The 27,788-nt window shown below is 34.7% G+C and overlaps 2 protein-coding genes across 3 annotated transcripts in view; both read left to right on the forward strand.

The window, feature by feature from the left end:
• The window catches only part of LOC142325641 (DDB1- and CUL4-associated factor 5), a 53,846-nt gene extending 45,613 nt beyond the window's left edge, over nt 1-8,233 (forward strand). The window contains exon 10 of the mRNA XM_075367656.1: nt 3,563-8,233. Within this exon, the coding sequence (XP_075223771.1) occupies nt 3,563-4,329 (767 nt within the window). The 3' untranslated portion in view covers nt 4,330-8,233. The remainder of the gene's footprint in view (nt 1-3,562) is intronic.
• A 5,489-nt stretch (nt 8,234-13,722) lies between these two features.
• Nucleotides 13,723-27,788, forward strand: part of LOC142325642 (serine/threonine-protein phosphatase 2A regulatory subunit B'' subunit gamma-like) — a 58,717-nt gene continuing 44,651 nt past the window's right edge. Inside the window, exon 1 of one of the 2 annotated variants that reach the window (XM_075367657.1) lies at nt 13,723-13,963. In XM_075367657.1, the coding sequence (XP_075223772.1) occupies nt 13,927-13,963 (37 nt within the window). In that variant the 5' untranslated portion in view covers nt 13,723-13,926. The remainder of the gene's footprint in view (nt 13,964-27,788) is intronic. The other variant, XM_075367658.1, reaches the window with a different exon arrangement.

Consider the following 27,788-nt stretch of genomic DNA (forward strand, 5'->3'; position numbering starts at 1 on the left):
ATGAAATGATTCATATAATTCTTTGTTTTTCTGAGAAAAAATACTTTTGAAACAGTTAACACAAAGATACTTTCTAGAAACTAAATTTAAATTTGGAAAAATGTGTTCTTTAAGAGCTTGCTCTAATGTTATTTGTCTTAAGTTTTAACTATTTTTTTATGAGTTTTCAAAGGGTCATACATAACAGAGGTATCCATACAGGTGACTGAATTTTGACAAAAACTTTTTTTCACTATATTTACAAACACTAGTGACATCTGAATTATCATGTAAAAAAAGTTGACGATTTTCATCACTAATTTCACAAATTAATGAATTCTTTTGGCACTGTACCATTACTGTTTTATGACACTCTTCATTTACATAAATTCCTATTTAACATTGTTTTATGTGAAATTACTTGAAAATAATGTAAAAATTTAACTGGTTTTAAAATTTTCAAATATAATATTATTAAGTAAAACTTATTTATTTAATGAACACTTTCAAACACAGGATGAAATTTGAGACACTCGATAAAGATGTGAACAGTTCATTAATGTCAGACTGACCACTCTGTAACTGCAAAGCTAAATGATGCAACAAACATAAATGATTGTATTGCAACATGAATTTTCCTGATGATTGGAAATGACTTCAAGCACTGTAGTTGAATGGTTCAAACAAGTCTTTCAACTATAGTAATAAGTATAAAAATATTAAAGTGCCAAGAAGACAAGAAACCTCCTTGGAGCACTTATTTAGTGAGTAAAAATGGTACCGTTTTTAACAGGTTTTTCATGATTTTTGAGAGGTTATAACTTTTTTATTAGTACAACACACATGAAACTTTTTTATTTGCCATAAACATCTTCAAAAACACTGTAAGTTGTGTAAATTTAAAGAGTTATTTGAAGCCAAAAGTTGAATTTTTAAAAAAAAATTAGTTTTCAAAAATTCATAAAAGTTTAGGGGTAAGTAATAACCATTAATATTATTTATGGTAAAACTGCTAATTTGCCTACATATAAAAAAATAATTCACTGGTAAATAAACCAGTGGATCAGTCTTTTACCTTGAGAAAATGATTAAATTGCTGTTTCAAACTTCCAGAACCAATAGTTTTTTAGTTATGATTTTTTCCGTAAACTTTTACAATCACAAAAATAGGTATGTGCACCGTAACAAAAATGGCTGCTGCAGGAAATTCTGCTTAAATAAAAAATCTAAAAAAAGTAGTCTTAAGGTCCTGAGACATGTAGGAAACAAGTGGGTAAGTTTCAATTTTTTTTTTAACATTATCCATTTGAAGTGGATAATATCCAAATAAGTGGATAATAACACTTCAAATGAATTGACCCCTGACAAAGCCACATCCCATGTTAAATTTTCCAATGCATGCTTGTACCTCTCTGTCTTTGCCACAGACCATCTCAGCTTCAGTGACAGAGACAAAAAAGCAGTTATCATTTTTAAGTGATTGCTGCCATTGTAGTCTCACCACAATTGGCATGTGATTCAAGAAATCTGCAGAAGTAACTTGAAAATCGTTAACTGTACTTTGTTGATATGTAACATAGATCTACAACCAAACTTCCCATCTACCAATAAAAGTCCATTCACCTTTCTTATCAGTCCCTGTTCCCCAATTTATTGCACACAGATCAAACCTCGTACAATTGAATCACTTTCCGCTCCTGAGCATTAATCACCTCATCCTTAGAACACCTAATTGCATTTACATTCCATTCACTCTCCTTATTTCATCTGGCAGTTCCTGTCAATCTCTACTATTAAAATTCCCTAGCAATACAAAGTAACAATTTTCACCAATGTTTTCCATAAAGCTCCATAATCTTCTAAAATCATCTTCCCACACCCACTATTGTTTAAGTAAACTGGAATTATGTACACACAGCAATCATCCATTCCATTTTATTGTCATAGCTGTCCCCCCACAGCTTGAAAAAAAATTACAATTTAAACTCCACAAATTAGATTTATAGGCTATCATAATTTCACCTTTAGACCTTCCATAACCCAAACTTCTAACTGCTGGAACCCATAAAACTTTATACTTCTGAAACAAATTATCAAATTGTTCAGCTTTCTCATCATCCAACCAAGTCTCACTCAAACAAACAATATCATACTTCTTTATAAGCAAAAAAAAAAAATCATGCAACTATAAGTTACCTCCGAGTCTCGTTACCTTACATCCTAGAATCTTAAGTATTTTATCTCTCTATCCTTTCTAACAAGACAACTTCACACTATTAAACCTCCCTGGTTTGTCCATTGATTTTTTTTTAACAACTTTCCCAAAGACATAATAGAACTCTTTCAATTTTTGTACATAGTCTTGCGATCTACACATCAACCATCCCGTTGCCATCCAGGTAAATTTTTTACCCTCCACAATCGGCTGGTCCACATTAATATGTTCTTATTGCCCACCACTTTATTAACTTTTCTTTGAATTGCCACAAGTTTTCCCTTTTTTCCTAGTTTCTCAACAAAAGTGCTTGTGTATTATCAAGCTTTTTTTTATTTTATTTTTTATTTATTTTTTTTTTTGTTTAACCTTCGGAACCACCATTAAGTATTGCGTCAGAGGATGAGATGAATGATTTGTAGCGTGTGTGAAAAATGCCATGTGTACTATTCATGCTGGTTCCTTTTAACCTCTCTGTGTTTTTTAATATACACTCAATATCGCTATCAAATGACAAATGCTTAATAATGGAGCATTATCCTTTTTTTACCAAGCGTATGGGCCCGATTAATCACTACTTGCTGTTCTGTTTATAACACATCCCTACAAAAGTCCCTCACAATCACATGGCAATCCATATCGGAATTAGATTTCAGCCCTTTGAGTATTAAATTATTACAGCGTACCCAGTCTTTGTAATTATCAAGCCAGGTCAAAATTTTGATATTTTCTTCCTTCAAAATCCACACTTCTTCATTCAACAATCTGTTTTCCTATGCAAGATCTTGAATAGCAACCGATATACCCAAAATATCTTTTGTTACCAGCTTGGCCTAGTTTTCATCGAAGAATTTTTTCATCAATGCTTCCATGCCTTGAAGCAGATCCCTTTGCTGCTTGATCCTCCTCATCAGGTGAATTAAATGGACGATCCTGTTTTTGTTTTTGAGACTGCAGCGTTACAAATTTATCCACAATTTAAACAAAAATTGCAAAAAAACATTGACCACTCGGAACACAATTTAAAATGTATATCTTGACATCAGTACATATGCAGTTAAAATTTCTTTAACTTAAATATTTAATCGTGTTAAATGTTTAAATTGTGCCATTTACTTCAAATGATAACTAATTAAATTTAATTGTTCATTTGTACTGAAGTGTAAAACTCCAAAAAAGTATAACTTCTGTGCGCATTTAATTATAAGTTTACTTTTTGAGAGTAAAGTAAAAATACTATTGCATTATTTTTGCTAGTTAAACCCTCATAGCAGATATGAAGTCTCTTTAATGAATATTTTCTATGAATAAAATTGTTTTAAATATGTTAATTTCTACAAAATTTTCTATGTATTTTGATCATTTTAGGTCATTCGAGGAGAAGAAAGAATAAATCGAATCCTATTTTAAAATTGATAGCAAAAAAACGTGCACAATTAATGAGACTGGCTAAAAACAATCAAAGTGTTGAAGGCTCTACCAGTGGTAACACTTCAGTTCGGGATTGTAATAATGCTGCATCCCGTATCAGTAGTGCAAGTAATAGTAGTATTAGTAGTAATAATAGTAGCAGTAGCAGTAATAGTAGCAGTGGCAGTAATCACAGCAGTAATGATAGTGATGATAATGAAATCGATAATGTCAGAAATAAGTCTAAAAAACGAAAACGTATGCGTAAATCAAGGAAACGTAAACGATCAAATTATTTTGTCGACCATCATTCTGTCAGCTCTGATGGGGAAAACAAGGAAAATCCTGATGCTTCAAAAAATGAAGCTGATGATAAATTTGATAAACAAAATGAATTAAAACGTCATTTTAAAAAGAGAAAAATACTGATAAAATTATGCGGTAATGGTAAATATGATAAAGATGATGAAGCTGAAGGTACACCTGTTCCGAGTACGTCAACTCTTTTAGAAAGTTCTGTAAGCACTGTATCACATGATGATCTGAACACATCTGCTTCGACCACTCCTGATTCACAGACTGTTCGAGAAGGTGAAACACAAGATAGCGGAATATTTTTATCTGACAGTGTATCTATTAATAACAATCGTTCACCAAAAAAGTTGTCATCAAAACATTTACATCGCAATTATAGGAAACATGTGATAAATTCTGATAGCGATTAATATCGTTTTTACTGTTTAATTTGTTGTTAATACTCGTTAATTTATTATAACAAATTACCCTTCCCATTGTAAATCAATGATTTTCTTATAATTATTGTAATAAGTTTAAAAATAAACCATTTATCCTGGTGTATATTTGTGTTTATATATTTATCTTATAAAATATTAAATGTAGTATTGTATTCTGTAAAATAAAACAATTGTAATTTGCTGGTAGATGCTAAGAGTGACTACATTCTAATAACATTCTTAAAACCAATGGTATGTAAATTTAATACGCTTATTAAGAGTGAAGTGTAACAAAATACTGGTATAACATTATAATATTTTGTTATTAGGTGTTTTGTCATTAGATATATACTATTTAAATAAAATGTGAGGACATCATAGACTTTGCACATCCTCAGCATATAGTTATCAATATTATTGCAAGCTGTGTAGCAGTATTTCCAGTTGTAAAATTCTTTATTATAGCTTAGAATATGTGTGGTGAACAAGGACAATATAAGATGTAAACTGAATAGTCACTGCTCAGGACATCATCATTATTCTGTGAATCAGGCAGGCAATGCAACTAATGAAATTATAGTTTATTTTAGTCACTGCTGTTTCTAGGTGTTAGTTGAAGAAGTTCTATTCTCTGAATGTACTGGAATCTCTGAATTTTATTTGCATTTTATATACATATATATATATATATATATATATATGTTTGTTTTCATTTTGAATGGAATGTTTTTCCAAGGTTTAAATTATTAAAACTAATGTAATATCCCCAATACATTGTCACAAATATCAAAATCAATATTAACTGTGTACCATAGATGCACTGAAATCATATGAGAAGTCATGCGTAAGGTCTCGCCTAACTGTAGTATTACATCACGTCACAGAAAATTATCTGCATAATTGTTTTGAGTTAATGAATTAAACGTCGTATTTTGTATCATGATTGAAGAGAAAGTACAGAATTAGTTTAATTACTAAGTATTAAGTGTAAAAAATTATCAGAAAGAAAATTCTTAAATTATTTCTTCGTAGTAAAGGTGATTCTAATGATTATTTTATGCACATTAAAATGGAGAGCCAAATTTCATCACTAAAATAAACATTATCTAATACTATTTTTTTATTTATTTTGTATGTAAATGATAGATAACCTGAAGTAATCGGCCTATGTAACATTAAATAGATTCAATTTAATAAACTAGTTAATGGTTTTTAATTCTTGTACTTTAAAATGTGACCTGAATTCCCAATTTCCATGGCAGAATGGTAGTATCTCGGTCTTTTATCCAAAGGTCCCAGGTTTGAATTCCAGTTGGGCATGGCATTTTTCATACACTATGAATTTCCATTTAAATATTCCCATGTTCAAAACCTTCTTTGTTAATTCATCAGTCCAAAAATAAGTGATTTCTACAATAGTTTTTTTCAAAGATTATAACAGGCAGTTTTTAATGTGAATAACTGAAGGTCAGGATGACCAGAGAAAATTTTATTTCCTATAAAACCATTTTATATCATTTGCAGCTGTTCTTACATTAAAATAAGAGTACATTGCTCTTACAAAAAATTCATTTTAAATAACAAATACTTCAGAAAGTACTACAGTTGATGGTTTTAATGCTGTGCTTACCACGTTTAGGAAATGTTTTACCTACAAGTGCAGCACTAATTTTACTAAATATATCCTTGCCGTCGAGCGACAGTATTTTGGTTTGTATGACTTACAGAACCTATAAAACCTACATTTCAATTATTTTTTTTTTCATTCTCATCTATATCAAGGAAACAAAGGTGTTAATAAAAAAATATCCTGTTGCAGCAAATCCTGGTTATCTGCTTTTTATTTTAATTTTAAGTGTTGTAAATTTCTCATTTTTCATCTGATTTTTTTATAACCTGCTGAAGTATGTTTCTTCATTTAATTTAATAGAATATGTAAACAATTTTTCAGATCTTTGTATCCATTATCAGTACTGCAATATCAGTCTATTATCAGTAGTTGCAGATAGGAAATATTATATCATAATTCTGTTCATTTAAGAAATGTTTATAAGTACTTGCTCAATAGTTAGTTGCTCACCAGACCTTTCTTTTACACGCTCAAATAAATACCGATTAATATTGCAGAACCTCGTATTTTCAAGAATCTGTAATCATTCCTTAACAGAGATGAGATTTCCCATTCTGGTATTATTTAATTTTTTATATTTGCAGTAATAAAAGAATAATTTTAAGTACAAGATGTGACAATTTCCTATTTATTCGTGTAAAGCACCTTTAAAAACCTATGTTAAAAATTGTTTATTAGCAAGTACTGCCACCTTTATCAAAGTGGTTATCAGAGATGTCAGAAAATCTAGATCCTTTTAGTTCAGACTTTAATTGTGGTAATGGTTGGAAATCACAGGGCTGTCAGACGAATATCAGGATGGACTAACCCAATAATTGCTTTCTAGTCAAAAAGTTTCAATTAATGAGTGCAACATGCCTTGGTTATTGTCCAAAGGGTTATTCATTTGTCTGGCCACAATTTAGATTTGGATTTCATTATTTTCAATTTTGGCTGCCTGTTTTCAGAATCATCATTCACATCTCACCATATTTGAATTTTTTACTCCGCTCAAAGATTATTAACTTTTTCAGAAACACACCGTATGCCGCTCTCAATAGTTCTAAAATCCAATAATAATACAATTTGTAAAAAAAAATTGATGTTGATATGTTGCTCAAAATTTTGATCACTATTTTTATATCCAAGTTTACAGAGAGGTCTTTATTGTATTTACAAACGATTACTATTGAATGGCTGAATTGGCTTCTTAAGTTTTACACACAAATCATTCAAAACATATACAAACATGATTGCTCATATGAGTCCAACCAAATCGCACACAGGCAGCACTATATGTTTCAGGAATGAGATTTTTAGTTACTCAGCACCTTCCTTTTTGAAAGTTCATTTTAAGTTACATTTTTTAAGTGTTGTTCAAAATTAACCTTAGTAGTGCTGTATAAATTGAATATGAATAAACAAAGAAAGGTACATCGGTAACATGGATACTTCAATTAAAGTAAAATTATTGTTACTCAAGTACAATTTTAAAAGAATAGCCTGATAATGCTTAGTAAAAGTGTAATTTATCCATTTTATTTTGATTTCAACCCAGATTCTCTATTGCACTGAATAGTTGTTATATAACACCCAGTCGGAGTAACCTGCAGACTGGTAGAAGTCGCTTTCTAACAATATCAAAATGACATAAATTAAATCTTTTAAATAAATAAAACTTACAAATTAGTAATTATTTTTAAAAAGTGACAGTTTTTTGTTACTTAAAAATTATAACGGTTAATTATTACATTATCTTAAATTTTACTCTTTGCATTTAAACGAAAACTTGTTCTTGTATTGGGATCAGGCTTGGTCAACATTATTTCATGAACAGGAGATTTAACAGTACTAATTTTTTTTATATACACACTTTAAATTGAACTTTTATATGATGAACTGACTGATTAATTTATGTTATTTATTTATTAAATTGATTTTGATAATGAACATAGCTGTGATACAAGGTTGTCGGTGCATAATATAAAAATTACTGCTGAAATGGTGTTGATTAATGGTGTTGCAAAGTAGACTACTTTCTGAAGTTATTGTAAGGTAAGAAATCATGTAAAAAAATTTGTTTAAATCACGACTATAACTTAATGTAAAAATTGTGAATTTATATAAGAAATTGCTTTTTTTTATGTTCAGGAACGAAGACAAAACTATTATTATCCTGTTAGTGATATAAAAGTAATAATTCTTTAACCGTATGGAATTATATTTGTAATTACTTATTGTAATTTTCTTGTAAATGTATTCTATTAAATAAACGTGTGTATATAATTTTTTTTTTAAATGTTATAATGAATTAAATACCTTGCTGTTCTTATATTTAGACCTATTTAGCCATTAAGAAGTACATTGTAAAAAATCTGGGGTTTATCTTTTTTGTACTTCACTGATGCAAGAGCCTCATCACAATATTTGAATTGTTTGATTCATATAGGAGAACCCCCACCTACAGTTTTTTGCTTTGGCGACCAAATGTAAATTTATTTATTATATTTTTATAATCGCTAGTGTGTCCTGTGATTTAGTGACTTTCTTACTATTGATATAAGTAAATAGGAAATAATATGAAGGATTTTGTTGAGGATACCTGGGCAGGTATGTAGAATATATATAACCATGTTGTCAGTTTCATAACATTTTTTATTGCGTTTTAAGTTATGAACGTTTTTACATTATTTCTTATAAGTATTATTTATTTTATTACATACAAGTTCAGCAGTTATATACTTTTTTGTTTTATTTTAAATTTTATTTGTAAATGGCATTTTTGGTCTATTTCTTTTTTGTAAACAATTTTACCCGTACAGTGACTTCAACATAAAGATTATTTAAGATGACAATATTGAGAAAAATTTATTTATTTCTAATTTGCGGAACCAGTAAAGCTGTTTTACTGCAAAACATGCTCACTCCACTCTGGTTTACGCTCCACCAAATAGTATTTTGAAAAATATGAAAATCCTTAATAATAATATGAGAACTCTTTTGTAAATAAAGACTGAAAATATATTTGATACTGTATCATATTTTTTATAAAGAACTAAATTATTTTAAAAGTGCTAAGTATAAGATTGTATTTTTCCAACTAAACTGGCTTACCTCCAAGTTAAACTTATTTTTAAGAAAGAGTCTGAATGACATCCAGACAGTTACAGACCTATTGCATTATTGAAAGTTTTTTTACAAGTTATTACGCTGATTATTGTATTTGAAAACACTGATTTGTAACTATTTAAGAGTGTAACAAAGTGTTTTCTTTATCACAGTGTATAGTTTTTGAAGGTGTTGCAACAATACTGTTTCACCTATCTGTTTTTTTATCTGTGGATAAATTAGAAAATACTGTTAGCATTTTTTGTGATTTAGCCAAAATGTATGATTGTGTGGTGTAAATATTTTTATTGAAATGCTTATATTTTACAGTGAAACTCATGATGAGTTGCAATAATTTAAATCTTACTTGTCAAATAGCTTGCACAGAAAAAATCAGACGATAGTACTTTTCTTTATGGTAAAGATTTCAGCCTTTAACTGAATAAGTTTTGAATCCATTGGTTTTTATTGTTTTTGTAAACAATTCTAACAATGTAGAGAGCAATTTAATTTTATTTGCTGATGACATCACCACTGTAACCATAGCTCAGAAAACCTGCAACTTAAATAAAACTGTGAAGACATGAAGAGATGATTCTGAAAATTGGCCTTTTGTTAAATTTTAATAAACAAAAATTGTTAATTTAATAATCTTAGCTATAGTTGGTACAGCATGTCTATTTATCATGTAATCTTGTAAAGGATCTTACATTTTTGTACGTCTATACTGATTGTACCCTAAATTGGAAAAATCTATATAACATTTCTCTAAGCCTTAATAATTCTTGTTATTGAATAAAAATTATTTCTGATGTTGGTTTTAAAACAAAAATAGTTTTATTTTTTACTTTTTTCCTTGCGATATTATTTTGTGGCATCATTTTTTGAGATGTTATGTCTGGATGGGAAAAATATTTAGAATTCAAAAAATAATGACTAGAACAGGGTATATGGAAAAACCATTTTCTAAACTTTAAATATAATCTCTACATTTTTAATTTAATCTTGTTTTGTTGAGTTAAAACAGAACTATTATAGTTATATAAAAATGAAGTTTATCAAATATTCCTTCCTTAAAACCATCTACTTTTTTTTGTATGAGACCATCACACCCCAAGGCCCCGTAGCAGATAACTGAAAAACTTTAAATGTAAAGGTTAGCGTAGTGATGCGTAATTTTAAAGAACAATAAAAAATAAAAATATTTATTTAAGAATCTTAGAACTACGATAACCCTAAGCATATATTTTTTGCTGCTAGACCAACTACCCAAAGCATCCAGCAGGCAACAAAAACTACAGCAGTTTCAAAAGAGGTTTTACTGTAAAATCTTTTTTGAGCAACTGCTCGACAGTGAAACAATAACAAAATTTGTATCAAGCGCTCTTATCTCAAAACAATTATTTTTTTAATTTGAGATCATTGTTTAGAGTTACTGTAGGATACTTTTGAAACTAGCTGTGAAAAATATTAATTGGCAACCATTTTGGTTAGTTGTGTAGCCCAATATTTTTTACATCAATTTTTTTTATTTTTCAGTGCCCTTTAAGTCACAGTCCTATTCTTTCCTTTTAAACTTTTTTAACCCCCCCCCCCCCTGTGTTGGTCTTACAAAAGATAGTTGTTTTGAGGTAGGAACATTTGTTAAATTATATTTTTTTTAGTGTTTTATGTTGATCAGTTATTTATGAGGTAAGTGTGACCACTTTTGGAACTAGAAGTGTAAAATGATTAAATGAATGTTGTCTTTGTTAGAATTGCCATAAACCAGTATTTTTGTCATTGTCCTTTAAACTGATGTATCATAAATTGTATCCTTTCCGATTTAAAACTTTTGAATTGCTCCTTGAATGTTTAGAGTGTAGTGGTCTCATACTAAAAAGAATAGATGATTTTGGGTAAGAGCATTTGTACACAAAATATTTTTCTATGTTTAACAGTAGAAAATTTATGTAAGGTTTATCATATTTTATGAGCAATTGCTTATACATTATATATTTAAATATATTTTGTTCTGACTGTTATGTAATGTGTTATTTGATAATCTCATAAGTTAAAAATATGTATGAGAAAATCCCAGATTAATTATTATTACTTAAATAAATATAAACATATACTCATAAATTGATAAGATAAATAAATATAAAAAATTACTACAAAACATTCACAATTCAGAAGATGCTGTGAAAATTATTTTAGCACATATGTATGTAACAGTATGTATTTATGTGTGTTGTAATAATGTTTCCATAAAAGAATCTTTATTTCATTTTAAATAAATTTGTAGAAAGACTTTTCATATGGTTTGGTGGTTTATTAAAAATGGCAACAGAAGCATAATAACAATTTTTCTTGAAAGCCAAGTATTCTAATGAGTTCTATAAAAACAGTTTTGTTGTCAGGTTTACTAGAGATGGATATTAAAAAGAGACTTCTTTTAAATAAAGATTGTACATTCTAAACACACGGATAAGATATCATATTTAATTTTCTAAATATAGGTCTACACAATCTAGAGTTTACAACACTTAAGGGTGCCAGATAATGATCTGACTGCTTATTTTTGTTTCTTAAATACTTTTTGAGGGAGCCAAAGAGGTGATATACTTCAGATGAGAGTATATGTAAGCGTAATAATTGTGACAAGCTTTGTATTTTATTGAAGCACTTCAAAGCAAAGCAGTACACTTTTACTTTGTTGCAATCAAAATCAGTCTGATATCATCCCAAGAAGAATTTATCATCTAATAATACTTCAGACATTATGCACTACTATGAGCAATAGAAACACTATTGTTATTGTTAGTGGGAATTCTCTCTACACAGTTACAAACATTTTTATGTCTACTTGGGAATCACAGTAACAATTTTAAATATATTTAAAGTAACTTTAAATATACATAAATGGATTGTAACAATTCATTCAGTGAATAATTTTTTGAACTGCTAACATGGAATTTTCAAACCCTTTTAAATAATTAATTACAGATATAGATAACCGTGTCATTTGCAAAGAAGGTAACAATAAGTAGTACAAGTTTTTGGGGCAGATCATGATCAAGTACAGAATATGAAAAGCAAGGGATTCCACATCTTAAAATGAAAACATATGTTTTAGGTATGACAAGTTTTATTCCTACAAAAAGTATTTTTGTGTGAATACTACTAAGCATGACTGCATTGGACATAATAAGCATTCTACTACTTATGTGATCTAGGACTATGAAAGCATGCCAAATAACAGACTGCTGTTTAAATAAATTTCTTCAAGTGTTTCTTGTTACAATTTGTTTTATCTCATAATTTTTAATTTGAAGTGTTTCAATCTGTTACTGGTGGCTACCTACCTGTTTTTCAAGAATTATGCATCCTATGCCAGATTTATTAAAGAAAAATGAAATTGAAATGCATTTGTTATTTATTTAGCCCTTCAAATTCCAGTTTGTTTCAAAATATTTTTTAAACCTTGTTTTCAGTAATCTACTAACTGTAATCCATCATTTATCTTTATATTTTGTTTCTGTAGGAGGGATTCATAGACCATAAAGTATGAATAGCAGAAATCTTCATTTTTCTTATTACTGCTCAAACATGTTGAAATTGTAGAATGATTTACATAATTTTTTCTTTTTGTATTTAACAAATACTTCCCTTTAGTTTTATCATTACCAAATGTATGTGCACTGAAATTGAGTAGTATTCATTTTAACTGAGAAATATCAAGAATCTTGCACAATTAAAAAAATATATTTATATAAATTACATATACAGGGAAATTAAAAAAAAAGAATTAAGCATCTACCTGATTTACTGGGTACAGAGGCTTGAATAATGTCATCTAGTTTGTTACATTAAAGGTTCCCCATAAGGCCCTTTTAAAATGTTACTTTCTGCTTAATTGACAGTGAATTGTAAAGAATTTTTTTTTCAACTTTTTAATATTTCATTGTTTAAAATAAAATGATCATCTTATTTGATTACAATATTAAAATATTTTTTTCATTTAACTAAAATACATTTCAGTTTTTTAATGTACATTGTTGTTTTATGATTAACGACAATGTAAAATTTAGTTCTTTGATAAAAAAATTCAAAAACGCATACAATCACTTTATGGAGTGGCTGTGCTGTGCTTTTTGAATTTTTTGTTTATGAACAAAAACTAATTTTTACAAATCATTTCATTCAAATAAGTCACATGTAAGATATTAAATGTTATCAAAACCACATGAAAACAAAGATCTCTTTGAATAACATGAAAAAAAAAAAAAAAAAACAGCACTGAATGAATAAAAATTGTAATGCTCAAACATATTATTTTGCTACATAGTGGAGTTTCCTAACCACTTTAAGACGGGTGATAATGGAATTTTCGTAGTTCCATTAAAGAGGAAATGTATAATTATGTTCTAAAAATAAAACTTACAATAATCTCGAAAATGTGGGTTTTTAAAAATGTTTAATGTTAAAAAATATAGTAATTATATATACGATATATAAAATAATACTTACAATTACCTAATTGTATATATAAAATTTCAATTTTTGTGGGAAATAATTAAATTTATAAAATTATAAGGTAATATTATTGGGAAAATAAAACCAACTAAAATATTTAGTAATGTTGAAGGGAATTTTTGTACTCTGTTGAAGTTTAATTCATAAATCGGTTACAGCAGTTTATGTAAACAACAGGGAAGTCGTTAAATAGAATTCGCCTTAGTTACGGGACGTAACTGCGTTATTTTGTGTCATCCAAGTACTTAAATTTGTAAATTGAAACATTTCTTATAGATATTGGGATGTACTTGAACCAATTATTTTTCATTAATGTAAACTTTTCTCTAGTTGACAATTTGTGATTAATTTTCATGGATTTTAAAACCGTTTTGAAGAATTCGGTGAAAGGTTAGTAGCTGTTGTCTTAACCTAATCAATCATAATCTATGTTATGGAATACATGATCCTTCTTTTTCGTGTATGTTAGATAAATTATAACAATTCTTACTTGTTATAGCTGTAGAAAAAGTAATTACCAGTTTTCATTCAGAAAAAAATAACATATTTTAAAATTATGGGTTTGGATCCAGAGTTATCAGATAATTCATGCAAGTGATTGTATTTCCCCATGATAAACAAACTCACGTAATACTATGGAAAAGAGTTATTCGAAGAGAAATTTTAAGTTGAAAATGTTTAAAATTTGCTTCTTGACAAAGAGAATGGTTTCTAGTTTAATTCAATAGTAGTAGTTACAAAGTATGAAACATTTTTAATAATGTGAATTACATTAATGTGATTTACATCGTCTGAAAAGGTTAAGATTATTAAAAGTAGAAAGAGAATAAAAGATATCTTGGTTATTATAGAATTAACCCTTAGAACTAGCTGAAAGATGTAAAATTCGAATAAATATAAGATTCGTAATAGGGATAAAGAAATGCATACTGAAATGTATATTTTTCATTTTCATCATTAATTTCATTATTTTAAAGAATTAACACTACTATATATTATATGCATTGTTATAATTTGTTACTACAAAAAAGGAAATTGTACTGTAACCTTAAAACCAAAAACTGTGCAGTGGAGTGTCATTAGTAGTGAATAAGAAATTGATTCTAAAACATAGCAATCGTGATACAGCGAAATAAATCTATTTATATTAATTGTTTATTACTACACATGGTTTTAGTGTACTTGTACTTATGATAATAATTACTTAATGATTACTGTATGTGAATAATTTTAATTCACATCAAACTAGTTTCATAGGGCTCTATAGTACATGTTCCAAACTCAACAGATAATGTTTTGAAGGTTAGAATGATTGAACAGTTGACAAAATAAAACAATGTGAGACTAAAGTGTACGTTAATTGTACATACTATAGCCTTCTTTTTCTATTTTAGCCTCCGAAACCACCTTAAGTTATTACTTTAGAAGATGAATGAGAATATTATATATCCTGCTTGGGTATTCTGAGCGTGATCAACATCAGTTATGTTCGTACTTTAATATACCAAGTAAATATGGTTAGGATCAGGAAAACACAAGATCTAAATATCAGAAAGCAGATTTGGACAGTGGGTGACATCTCTATTTTTCTGTTTAGCTTCTGGAACCACCGTAAGGTATTATTTCAGAGGATGAATGAGGTTGATATGTATGAATGTAAATGAAGTGTAGTCTTGTACAGTGTCAGGTCGACCATTCATGAGATGTGTGGTTAATTGAAACCCAACCACCAAAGGGCTCTGGTATCCATGATCTAGTATTCAAATCCATATAAAAGTAACTTCCTTTATTAGGATTGGAACCTTGGAACTTTCAACTTAGAAATCAGCTGATTTGTAATGACAATTTAACATCTAGACCAGCCCAGTGGGCTGCCCAAAGTCAAAGTCCACACTGCATTATCAGTATTCTAGTAAATTAGCTATCAGATTTATGAGTTATTGAGACCTGCTAAGATGCTAATTTGTTCTGTATAAATTATGAAGGTATGGCAATACTTAACTTCATTTCGTAGGACACATGGCCGAATTTATATTTAAATCGAAATGTAGTCACTATAGAGAGAGAGAGAGAGAGAGAGACTACACCATATTTTCCATCCTATTGGCCATATGTATGACAGATAAATCAGTTTACGAAGATTGCCGTCAGTCATCTTCAACTGCTGAATCCAACACTGATGACTAATGTTAGTTTATGGTTTATTCCTCTTCACAAAACTCAAAATTCTAAACGTTAACCCTAACCATTCACCACAAAATGGATTATCATTTGGACAGCTCACCATAACTTTCAAAACTGATTGCTAATTGACTAGAGCAATAATAATATAAACTAACTTTGACTTTGCATGAGTCACCCGCTGCCTAAACCTGTTTTCTGACATTTAGATCTTGTGTTTTCCTGATCCTAAGCATATCTACTGTGGTATATTAAAGTATGAACAAAATTGAGGTTGATCAAGTAATTGCTCAGAATTGTCCTTGTTTGAAATTAGAGACTGTTATTTATTAGTTTATTGCATCTTATCAGGGTGTAATAATTAATGCCTAAAAAAATTAATGGTAATCTGAATTCAAATTAATCTGAACAGCATTCTGTCATACAAAGATAATTAATTATACATGTAACAGTCAAAGTGCAGTGCACAAAGATATTGTTAATAATTACAAATGCCAAAAAACAAAAAACAAAATTACATCTATATTCAGTCATGTTAGGTAAGCACACTTGAGCATAATGTTAATACATTATGATTAATTATAACAATAGTTATTTTTTGCCATATTTAAGAATTAATATTCTTCTGTATATCTCTTTATGTCAACATTTGTCTTTTGGCAATTCTTCCAATTTAACCTTAAATCTAAATATATGTTGCTAAATAGTAACAGCTGAACTGTGCAGTAAGAAATGCATAAATCTCTTAATAAAATTTGTCATTTTTTATTTTTAATTCTAGAATTGTTAATCGATGAACTTCTAATTAGTAGTGGGTAAAAATCATCACAACTAGAATAGCTTATATCTTATTGCATCACCAATTTTATTTATTTTATAGAACTGCATTACCCTTTTTTTTTTTTTAGTTAGAAAACAGGGTAATATCTCCAAAATATTATTCCATTCATATTACTATCATAGGAATAAACGTAATCTACAGGCAATTTTGTTTGAAGCCAGAAATTCTGTTTTGCTGACCTGTATGATTGTAAATTTTTTAAATCTGTACAATTTGCAGATGGAGAAATTATAGGTTTCTTCCTAAAAAGGTTTGCAGAGTCAGAGGTTGCAAGATTCAGTTTTATTATTTAAGTTCACACTATTTGATAAATCTTTTATTACATGAAAATGAAAGTTTTATTAAATTTTGTTTTATTACAGTAAGTTTAAGTCTACGTCAAACCATTTAATAAGGTTATTTAATTTAAGGAAACCATTTTATTTAAGGTTAATCGCTTGAAACCATTCATTAATCTTTAAGCATTCATAATAATTAAGTTTAGTAGAGCTTAATTAAGTATAAATGATCTATTTCCAGAAGCTCTTCATGTCAGCATAATATTGTCCTTGAATTATATTACTTATGTACTAACTTGCAAATTATATATGTCAAAAAAATATGATGGGATTGAAAATTTGAGCTGCAGCATTTCTGATTGCTTATTTTCCTGTATAGAATTGTGTTACATATTCTTGTTTTGGCATGAAAGCTATCAAGAATGTATGACCTAATTATAACTAATTGATTGTATCATACATTCTTAATAGATATGTATTATTTAATTACTGGTCATTCTATAAGTATCACTTGATTTACTATTAAAATGTACTAAATTGGTTACAGATACATTATTTTTTAAATTCATATTGTTATGACAATTTTCAGATTTCAGAATTTTTTTCCTCTCTTTCCATTCAACCTTCCCTCCCTAGGCCGGATCCGCTGTTAGCATAACTCAGCCCTGGTGGGGGGGGCCTCTGCCCTCTAACCACCTGAGTGGCTATACTTAACCCAGCTATGCTGTTCCCAGCAGCACCACTCGGATAGCTGGGACTAGGTCTTTTCAATACCTCGCCTCAAGCTAGGGTTTCCTGAAGGGGTACCCCTACTGGGTTTGTGGTCTTTTCTAGTGCCATTGCCTCTAACCATCTCAGCGATCAGATCACGCGGAGCCCCTTCATGCTGACTCCAGCAGCATCACCCGGACAGCTGGGACTAGGTCTTCTCCATGTCTTGCCCCCAGCTGAGGCCACTCTGAAAGGGTACCCCCACCGGGTCTGTGGTCTTTTAATACACTGTTTTGCCCAAGTATCCCAGCTTACTTCCAAAAGAAAGCTATTTTCCCAACCATCCTCCTTGCACTTCAGGTCCTGAAGAATCTTCGCTGACAAGATACAGACATTTTAGCCGTCAGACACAGACTACGCCCCATCTTGTGGCCCAACCTGCCACATTTCATACATTTGGATCTCTCACTGCATTCAGAGGCTCGATGACCACCTCTGCCACAGTTAAGACACGCGCCCAACCTATCAGGGTCATTGCAATTGGCCGCACTGTGGACCACTTCCTGACACCTGTAGCATTTTGGTTACTCTTTCCTAATGACAACAAGACATAGGATCCAGGCTACCTTTATCCTTTCTGCTTTCAACAAATAAGTTACCACTGCTTAGGGAAGTGCTACATCCCAACCCCGTAGGGGGGAAGACACCTCCCCACCCAATATGTCACCTTGTGATAATGTGTCCTCTGGTAATGTCACCTTGTGATAGCAGTCACCACACCACACTACCCCCTCCGTTCCGAGCCTTGGGTCGTCTTTATACCTTCTCCAGATTACATCTGGCAGCCATCACCCAGGCCTCAGTCAGTATGCCACCGACGTAAATGCCACAGCAAACGCTTGCTTCAGTAAAATACAAATCAAATTTTGCCTTCACATAGGCCTCAAACGGACATCTTCACATCCAACCTAACATGATTCCATCAAACTAACTGACCGAAACCGCGGAAGCGCGAGCCGTGACTGTGAATGCCTCAGAAAACGAACGAGTAGAAAGGTAAATAAGTGCTACACTCATATCGATCAGAATTACTTTACGCAACATAGAAATTCATACCTTCACCCAAATAAGTCGACCAATTTAGGTCACGTAACAAGGGGAATGCAACCTCATTCAGCGCCGCGCAGGAGCCGGGTACAAACCCCGCACCCCAACCCGGTTCCATGGAATCTCGCGCGGCATTACAAAGTCACGATTAGGACCGCCACCTAGGGAAGCCACGTCCCTGGTCGCACGGGCCACCATACCACCATAGTTCCGTAACAGCTCGTGAACGTTCGATTTCGTATCGGGAACAGACGTAGAGGACGTGGTCCTGTATTATCAGTCCGACAATCCGGGAATTGGCTCGAATCCACCAAACGAAACTCGCCCGAAAGGCACCATGCCCGGAAAGAAACTGTGATATACCGATTAGGGGAGACCCATCTAACCGCACCGAAATCAAGACATGTAGGAAATACACCGTGCGTGTAGCGACCTGTGGGAGATTCGTCCCACCTGACCTGCCAGACGCAAGGCCGCGGTCTTCAATCTCCTGCTTTCGTTCTGACGTCAATAGGTTATTTACATTAGAAATTTAGCGTTCCCTACGCTTATTAGCCAAGGTATTTATTGGTTTGACCCCGGCTATGACACAGACTGCCTCCCGCTAGACTGTTCTATAACAGCCAGCAACAGGAGTCGCTGGGCCCGCAACAAAATGTCCGCGCAATACCTAAAAGCTGTGCGGTGAGCCCAGACAGGCGCAGCATACACCATAATAGCTTCATTGACCCCTTTGTAAAGAATACGCATGTATTATTATGTATTATGTAATATTCAACACCCGATCGGGATGAATGACTACGGATTCCATAAAAAGCATCAGCGGCTTTTTTTGCCACATGCTGGAGATGTCCTTTTACCGAAAATGTTCATCAAGGATAACACCCAGGTATTTTTGAGCCGTAACATATCGAATGGGGAGACCAGCCATCCGAACCCGGATTCGTCGGGAAGCAGCCAATCGGCCCTTAAGTAACATCAGATCCGAATCCGGATCTGTTGGATTCCATATCTTGAAGATTTTACTTAAAGAATAGGTAAATTTTTTCACATAATTTAATATCGATAAGATAGATTCTCTTGATGTTAGATATTATTAAAACTTCCACAGAGGGGTTGTGGCAAAAAACCTTTTTTTTATTTTTGTCGGTCAAATTACATTATTATTGTACAGATTTCTTTGAAATTTTGTATGACTTGTGAATATGATGCCATTTAGATCGAGAGGTACAGTCACTGTGGGTATTTATCTAAAAATTTCACTTAAAAGAGTAGAATAGTTTTTTTGCTTGCACACTTACACACTTTAGCATTCATTCCAGTTAATTTCCCTTCTACACAATAGTCTACTGAGGTTGAAACTCCAGTACCTGGAAAATATTTCCAACTATTAATTAATGGAATATCGTATTGAATCGTTGGAGTTACGAATGGATGCCTTTGCGAATACAAGTCGGTATAGAAAGACTTAACTCCGAAAACCTGGTGCCTTACATCGTGTCTTTGGAAGAGAATTGGAGGGCTTTCGACTCTTTTGTCACGAAGGGTTGAAGGATGCGGTGGGTCGTCGGTGTGGTTTAGCTGATAGGAAAAGGGAGGGTAGCTCCGACAGAGAGGGGACAGCTCGCTGAGGTGAGCTGTCTCTTATGAGAGATCGGAGACCCCTGGGGAAAATTAGGTTTGATAAGAATGACACCGTGGAAAAAATCCTGAGTTCAGGCGTACAATTGGACCGGAGAGCGAATGGGTAATAGACAGCTCTCTGCAGAGTCATCGTTCGTCCGCGCTTGTGCGGATGGGCAATGGTGATGGAGCACGGGGATTCTTGACCCGAGCTCAAAGACACACCCACGGTTGAGTAATGCTTAATTGCTGATCCGACCTGGGGTGAGAAGCAGTGAACTAGGAATTTTAGTCGGTAGGGTGCGGGCACACATAGGCTCTAAATAACACCTAGCCGAACCCGTGCGTGTCCGACACGCTCCCATTTGTGGCATTTCTACCCAACACCGATAAAAAAAATAAAAAAGTATTGATTAACATTGCCGGTTCGAGAATACTACATCAGAGGTTGGATGAGTTGGTTGTGTTTTAATGCGAGCCAAATTTCTGTCTATTACAAAGAGGTGGCTCACCTCTGTCCATCAGCAGACTTACCACGCGACTTGAGCTAAAAGCATACGTGACAAGACGGATGAACGGGTGATGGACTGCATCGAGCATCTTTAGTGGGGTGGACCTCGGCAACAAATAAGCTACACAGTTGTAGTCCAAGCGAGCACGGACCAGAGCTTGGTAGAAGCGTAACAATATACATACACGATCTGCTTCCCAACGGGTATTAGACAGAATTCTCAGCATGTCTAACATTTTTAGACGTTTTACCTTCAGCTCCTTCAAATGTGTTACCCGTGTTAGTCGTTGGTCAAAACGACATACCTAGAGATCTAACCTGCGTGCATGCTTCAAGTGGTTCACCATATAAATACAGCTGACCGTCAACAAAATCCCTCAACCAGGCAAGGCAAATGCACTTTGTTTTTTCCGTGGAAAATGTGAATCCAGTAGATTTACACCACTATTCTAAGCGGGTTATTATGTTTTGTAGCAATCTCGCACCTGTAGCTAACATTCTACACGCTACTTAAATTGAAAAAACATCTGCAAACAAAGAACACATAACGGGTTTTGCACGCAGTTTGTTATACTTCCCTGGGGTACTCCGTTTTCCAGCGTGAAACTTTCAGTTACCGTCGTTCCAACTCGAACTCGGAAGGATCGACTACTGAGGAAACCGCTGATAAGTGCGAAGAGATTACCTTGTACACCCATTCATTAACTGTATTTAGAATTCCTCTCCTCCACGCGGTGTCGTACACCTTTTGCAAGTTGAAAAATACAGCCAACAGGCGTTAATACAGCCAATAGAGCCAACAGCCAGCGTTAATACAGCCAACAGAGAAGGCGTTTTGAATAGCAGCTTCCAGGGCAACTACGTGACCAATAGATGATCTGCCCTGGCAGAAACTGCATTGTTCTGGGGCAATCAGGGAGTTTCTTTTAATGTACCACACTAGACGACGGTTTATCGTACGTTCCATCAACTTGCACAGGAATTGGTAAAAGAGATAGGACAATAACTGAAAGAGTATGATCTACCTTTACCAGATTTCAGTAAGGGGATGACCAATGCTTTTGACCAGAAATCTGGATACATCTGGTAGTAAATAGACAAATGATGTTGTCGTAATGCACTATTCGGCAGGCGAGTTAGCATACTGAACCTGATATCATTTCCAGGGGAAGTGTCACAGGAATTTTTCTAAGCATACCTAGTTCATCAAGGGAAAAAGAAATGCTTAATTCATTTTGCGAGTCTCCAAACACCAACAGAATATCTTCTACCTGCAACTTATATCTCACAAACTCAGGGCAGTAAGATGATGCAAGTGAAACTGCCCTGAATGACCTTCTGAATCTGTTCGCCACACCTACATTCGAGATAACAAGGTCCCCACCGCTTTGCAGTCCAATCGGCTGCGGTGAATATACCGATCCGCACATGGTTCGAACCGTTCTACAACAGATGATGGTGTTGTTCGAGAAATGGATTCAACGTCATTTGGCCAAGAACTCCGTTTAGCATTTCCGTTTTAAGTGGCGGATTCGTCCCACCTGACCTGCCAAGACGCAAGGCCCCAGCCTTCAAGCTCCTATTTTCGTTCTGACGTCAATAGGTTATTTACCTTGGAAATGTAGCGTTCCTTACACTCATTAGCTAAAATATCTATTGGTTTGACTCCGGCTATAACACAAACTGCCTTCACTGTTCTATAACAGACAGCAAGAGGAGTCTGAGCCCGCAGAAAAATGTCCGCGTTTAACACACCTAAACACTCGACGGCAAACGGCTCTTGCATTACGGAAGATGCAAAGCAATTGTTCTTCGATTGAAACTTCGCAAAGCCTGAGCCGATTTCTTGGTGCACGCCGGCACTCTTCATCAGGGAACAGCAAGCCTCGGCTTTCCAGATGTTAAAGAAATGAAGTCATTCACGCTATCAAGAATCTGGTGAGTAAACTTAGCAAATAGGTGGATCGCGCAACCGTTCTTGTCATACCGGCCAAAGGAGTCTTTGTACCCAAACCAGTCCGCTTTCTGAACTACCCATCTGCGTGGCTGACTGAGGCAAATCACAATTACTGACTGAGATTGCAACCGGTCTATGATCGCTTCCAAAGAAGTTTTTGGAAACGCACCAGGTAAGATGTGGGAGTAAGGTTGCTGAACACAAGAACAGATTCGAAAATGTACCTCATGAAAATGACAAACGTGCACGATCCATCGTTCACCAAGCAGAGATCTAAGTTCTGCCTCAGTCGATCAACAATACTGCCTAGGGATGAACATGACGATGAATTTGTTTGTCATATTTGTAGCCATAAATATTCTTTTCCTATTCTGCTTGCAGGTTACTTATCATATACTATCCGATTTTTCTTTTTACTATCGATAACTTTTAAAAAGGGCTTCGTTTCTTCGGCCTCCATATCTTCCAATTGTCCTCGAGATAGTGGTGGGGCCATGGAGAAGCCTGGAAGGCCGGAGATACCGTACCAGGTGATGAGATCTCAGAAGATCCCTTCATAGAGATCTTAGTAGTTTGCTGCGCTGCTGTGCAGTGGAAAATTTATTTGGTGGTGGATTGTTTGAAGCAGTTTTCTGTAAACCACTTTCGGACTTTCTAGCAGAAGTTACTTACTTACTAGTATTTAATGCTGTAATAGCAGCCGGGAGGGACTTTACTTGGTCTGATAAAGCTTCTACCAATTTAGTCAGTTGTTGTAAGAGCCACATTCATTCGGTTTTTGTATATTATTTGAAGAGAGAGCCTGAACAAAACTTACTCCAGGGTGTGGAATCCCCACGCTGAGGGATTTCTTTTATTCCCGTCGAGCCACAGGAAAGGGAAAACTTACTGTTCAATACAGATCTTCAAAATAGCTTTCTCTTCTTTGTAAATTGGGCATTCTCGACATCTTGCAGATTATGGGCCTTTACAATTTGCACAATTGTCTGTCTCAGCGCATGTGGTGTCATCGTGTCCAATACCGCCGCAACGCGCACAAACTTGTTCCTTTGCGCAACCACCTTTGTTGTGGCCAAAACCTTTACATTTAAAGCAGCCTCTAGGGTTAGGACACTAGTATGGTCGGACACGGATACTGGGGTAACCCACTTTTATTTTCTCTGGTACGGTTGGACTTGAAAAAGTTAGAATTACCGTAGGTATTGGTACGCCAACAACGATCTCCCTTCTCTTACTCCTCTGCACTGACGTAACTGAATCCGGAGACAACTCATCTGCAATTTCAGGTAACTCAATGTCAGCCAAGTCACGGCAGAATATAACCCCCTAGCTGAAATTTAGCGTCTTGTGGTACTCTGTCTTTACTTATATATTTCAGGGCTACTAGTTTTCAGCATTGTTCTTGATCATTTAATTCAATAAGCAGGGCACCACTCCTGAGCTTTTTAACGGATTTTGGAGATTCGCAAGCTGCTACAATACATTTATCAAAAGATTTACCTTCCTCGCTGTAACTAACTACAAGAAACCTTACACAGGAAAATTTCACCCCCTCCTAACTGCTAGCTAAGTTTTCAACTGATAATGTCGGCTGAAGTCTCTTGCAACTACGACCGGGTTTGTTGGTTTTTTCAGGTGGAACAACAACCACCAAAGAATTAAAATGTGGAATCGACATACAGTTCCCACGAGTATCGGCGATAAAACAGACCGGAGCTAGAGCTAAATACAACTACGTTCGCCCAGGTGCCCAGAGGACATCGTTCCAGACTCACTACGTAGAGCTACCCACCCATCAGCACGATAGTTTTTACCTTAGGTTACGGTTGCGTTTCGTAAGGCGTCGCAACACCACCGACTGTAAATCAAAGAATAGTGTAGAATGTTGTTGTAAAGTCGTGTAAGGGTATATGTTGTAATCTATGAAGTGGTCTTAGTGTAGTGTATATGTTTAGTCTAAAGTGTTCTGCAGCTCTGTGTGTAGCGGGAAGAAAATCTGCAGAAGTTAGGCTGTGGGAACGCCATCCCTCAAAGTCTTAAAGAATAACACTCCCCGTCGGGATCAAAACGTAAAGAAATTCATTTTTACCCCCCACTCCCACCATGCAACCCACTATAATACTGTAATTTTCTTTGAAAAGTTGGTAAAAATGTAAACAATTTTTAAATTATATATTAATTTTTTAATCGCAGAATAATATTTATATAATTAGATTTTAGTTTGTGTAATTTAATTTTTTTATTAGTCACTATATTAAAAAAAAATCAAAATGTACACCTCTGATAAAATAGAAAAATTGAATAAAGATCCGATTAATTTTAATAAAAAAAAATTTTAAAGAGATTTTGTTTTAGTCTATATATTTATATATAGACTAAAACAAAATACTCAGCAGAATCAACCCCGCTGCAAAACGTGCAACGGGGGAATCGCGTCTATGGAATCTATGCAAATGTGCTTCAAAGGCCTCATGTGCGGAGAACACCTGCGTTGTGAAATAATTCATCTCTCCGTGGCCTCTGCTAATCCAAGAATCTAGATCTGTGATCAGTCGTCTTGTTTAAGAGGAACCCGTACCTGTCCTCTACCTTTCCTTTAGGCATTTCTTGTTATGATCGCTGCCTCACCTTTTCCCACGCCTTCGACACGCATCGTCCGCTCCCTGACTTGCAAATCTACCGGCAGGACCGAAGCCAAAACACATGCCGAATCATAAGACAGAGGTCCTATACCCCGATACTACACCCTGCAACGAACGGCGATGTAAACTCCGGAGTCTACCCAGATTTCTCTTTATACTAACCGCAGCCTCCAAACCGGGGCAGCGTATAAGATTCCGGACGTGATAGTCGATGTAATCAGCTTCCTTTTTAAGGCCCGTGTGTCGTGAGCAGTATATTCAACGCCATAAGCGTTCTCTCTGCCTTGGAACAGCACTCGACTATACGCTGAGTGAACAAACTTTACCTATATTCACTCCTAAATATTTTATGTTATTTCTGTATTGTAGTGGCTGTCCACCAACTCTAAGGTCAATTCTTCCGATAGTGCGTCTGCCAGTTAATGTAGTAAAAATACATTTCTTCGGGGACAATTCTAGACCGCGAGTGTTCATTCAGTCCCCGATCCTAGCCGAAGCTGTATTCCTTTTTTCTTCTAGCTCTTCCTCGGTCCTGCCACTCACCAGAACGAACGACAAGGTCATCGGCATAAGCCACAGTCTCGATATCGGTCGGCATAGGAAGGCCAAGAACTCTGTCGTAAACTAACAGCTGTAATAACGGACCCAGGACCGACCCCTCCTCCTTAAACCTCCTCCTTAAACCTGGAATCTTAGGGTTCCCCCAACGTATCTGCGGCAATCCACCCTTCTGTCAAATACTCGGCAATCTGCCTCCTAAGGCAGATACCCTCCTTATCAACGAGGAGGGCTTATACTCTCCTTGTCAACGCGGACATGATTGAGGCCCACGTGAGGGTCCCCAAAAGCATTTCGAACATCTAGCATATTCACCATAGGCATCTTCCTTGTTCTCCACGTTCTTGTTCTCCCTATGGCCGCCCAGTTAACAATCTTCTGCATTGCCTGGACCGTGGACCGGCCCCGCCAAAAGCCGTATTGATTAGCGCTTATGCCTATAAGTTCTTCAATTATGCGGGACGCCAACATTCTTTTCACGGCCTTGCGCGTATTATTTATCAAACATAAAGGCCTGTAATCCGTATCTACCTCATTGTTACTATTCTTGGGTAGAAAGACGAGTCTAGAATCTTTCTAATATTTGGGAAAGCACCTACGTTCAGGACCATAATTAGCAATGTATTTCTCATGGGACCCGTGGAACCCAGACCCTTCAAAACTGCGGTGGTATGCCATCCGGCCCAGGACTTTTTTTATCTTGAAGTTTAAGTATCGCCGTAGTAACTTTGTCCTGCGTAAACCTCTTACGATCGCATTCAACCGCCTCAGATAAACCGCTGTCTTCTCGTGAAAATGGTTTATCTATCTGACGGTTCGCGGCTTCTACCGTGAGGACGGGTAGACACCTGCCAAATCGCTTGATGACGATCTGATATGCCCACCCCCACCAGTCAGCTTCCAATTCTCCACAAAATTCGCGCCACTTTCTGATCTTTGATTGCTTGATCTCATAGTTTGAAGTACACCTTGCAGTGACGTATTTCCAAGCAGCCTCTTCGTATTCGTTGCCACCTGCGACTCTCCGCCGCTGCATCCGGCGCCGCAACCTCTGAAGATCTCTCCTCATCGGGGTAATTCTGTATGTCCACCAATAAACAGGGTGAAATCTGCCGGAGCCGTGAGCTATCTGTGCATCAATTCTTAGAGCACCTCTGGAAACAATTTTCTCGTCACTTAACTTTATGGCTACCTTTTTGACAACTGATGTTAGCTGCTTCTGTGTAAGCCTAGGTGGCCTCTGGCAATCGACTGCTCTGAACGTAGGGTCTCTGATCTCAAGAAAACTGGCCAAATAGTCACTGGCAGTCTCTTCTTGCAGGACCCTCCAACTGCATCTGGAGTGGTCTCAACCACCGTCTAAAATGGTCAAATCTAAAACTGACGCGTGACCTCTTGCAACGTTGTGGGCAATTCATCATTAATTCCCCGACGGGGAGTCTTATTCTTTAAGACTTTGGGGGTTGGCGTCCCCATGGGCCTAGCCTCCGCAGCTTTCCTTCCCACTATACAATGAGCTGCGGAACACTTTACATTATACACATATACTACACCAAGAACACTACATAAATTACAACATACACACATACACAATTACACAACAACAACCTACACTGATATTTCTTACATTTACACTAGGTGGTGTTGCGACATCTTACGAAACGCAACCGTAACCCAAGGTGGGAACAAATCGTGCCGATGGGTGAATGGCTCTACGTAGTGAGTCTCGAACGATGTCCTCTGGGCACCAGGGCGAACCCAGTTGTATTTAGCTCTAGCTCCAGTACGCGTGCGCTCTGCTGGAGT

Source organism: Lycorma delicatula, chromosome 5, assembly GCF_047948215.1.
Source record: "Lycorma delicatula isolate Av1 chromosome 5, ASM4794821v1, whole genome shotgun sequence".
Taxonomy (NCBI): domain Eukaryota; kingdom Metazoa; phylum Arthropoda; class Insecta; order Hemiptera; family Fulgoridae; genus Lycorma; species Lycorma delicatula.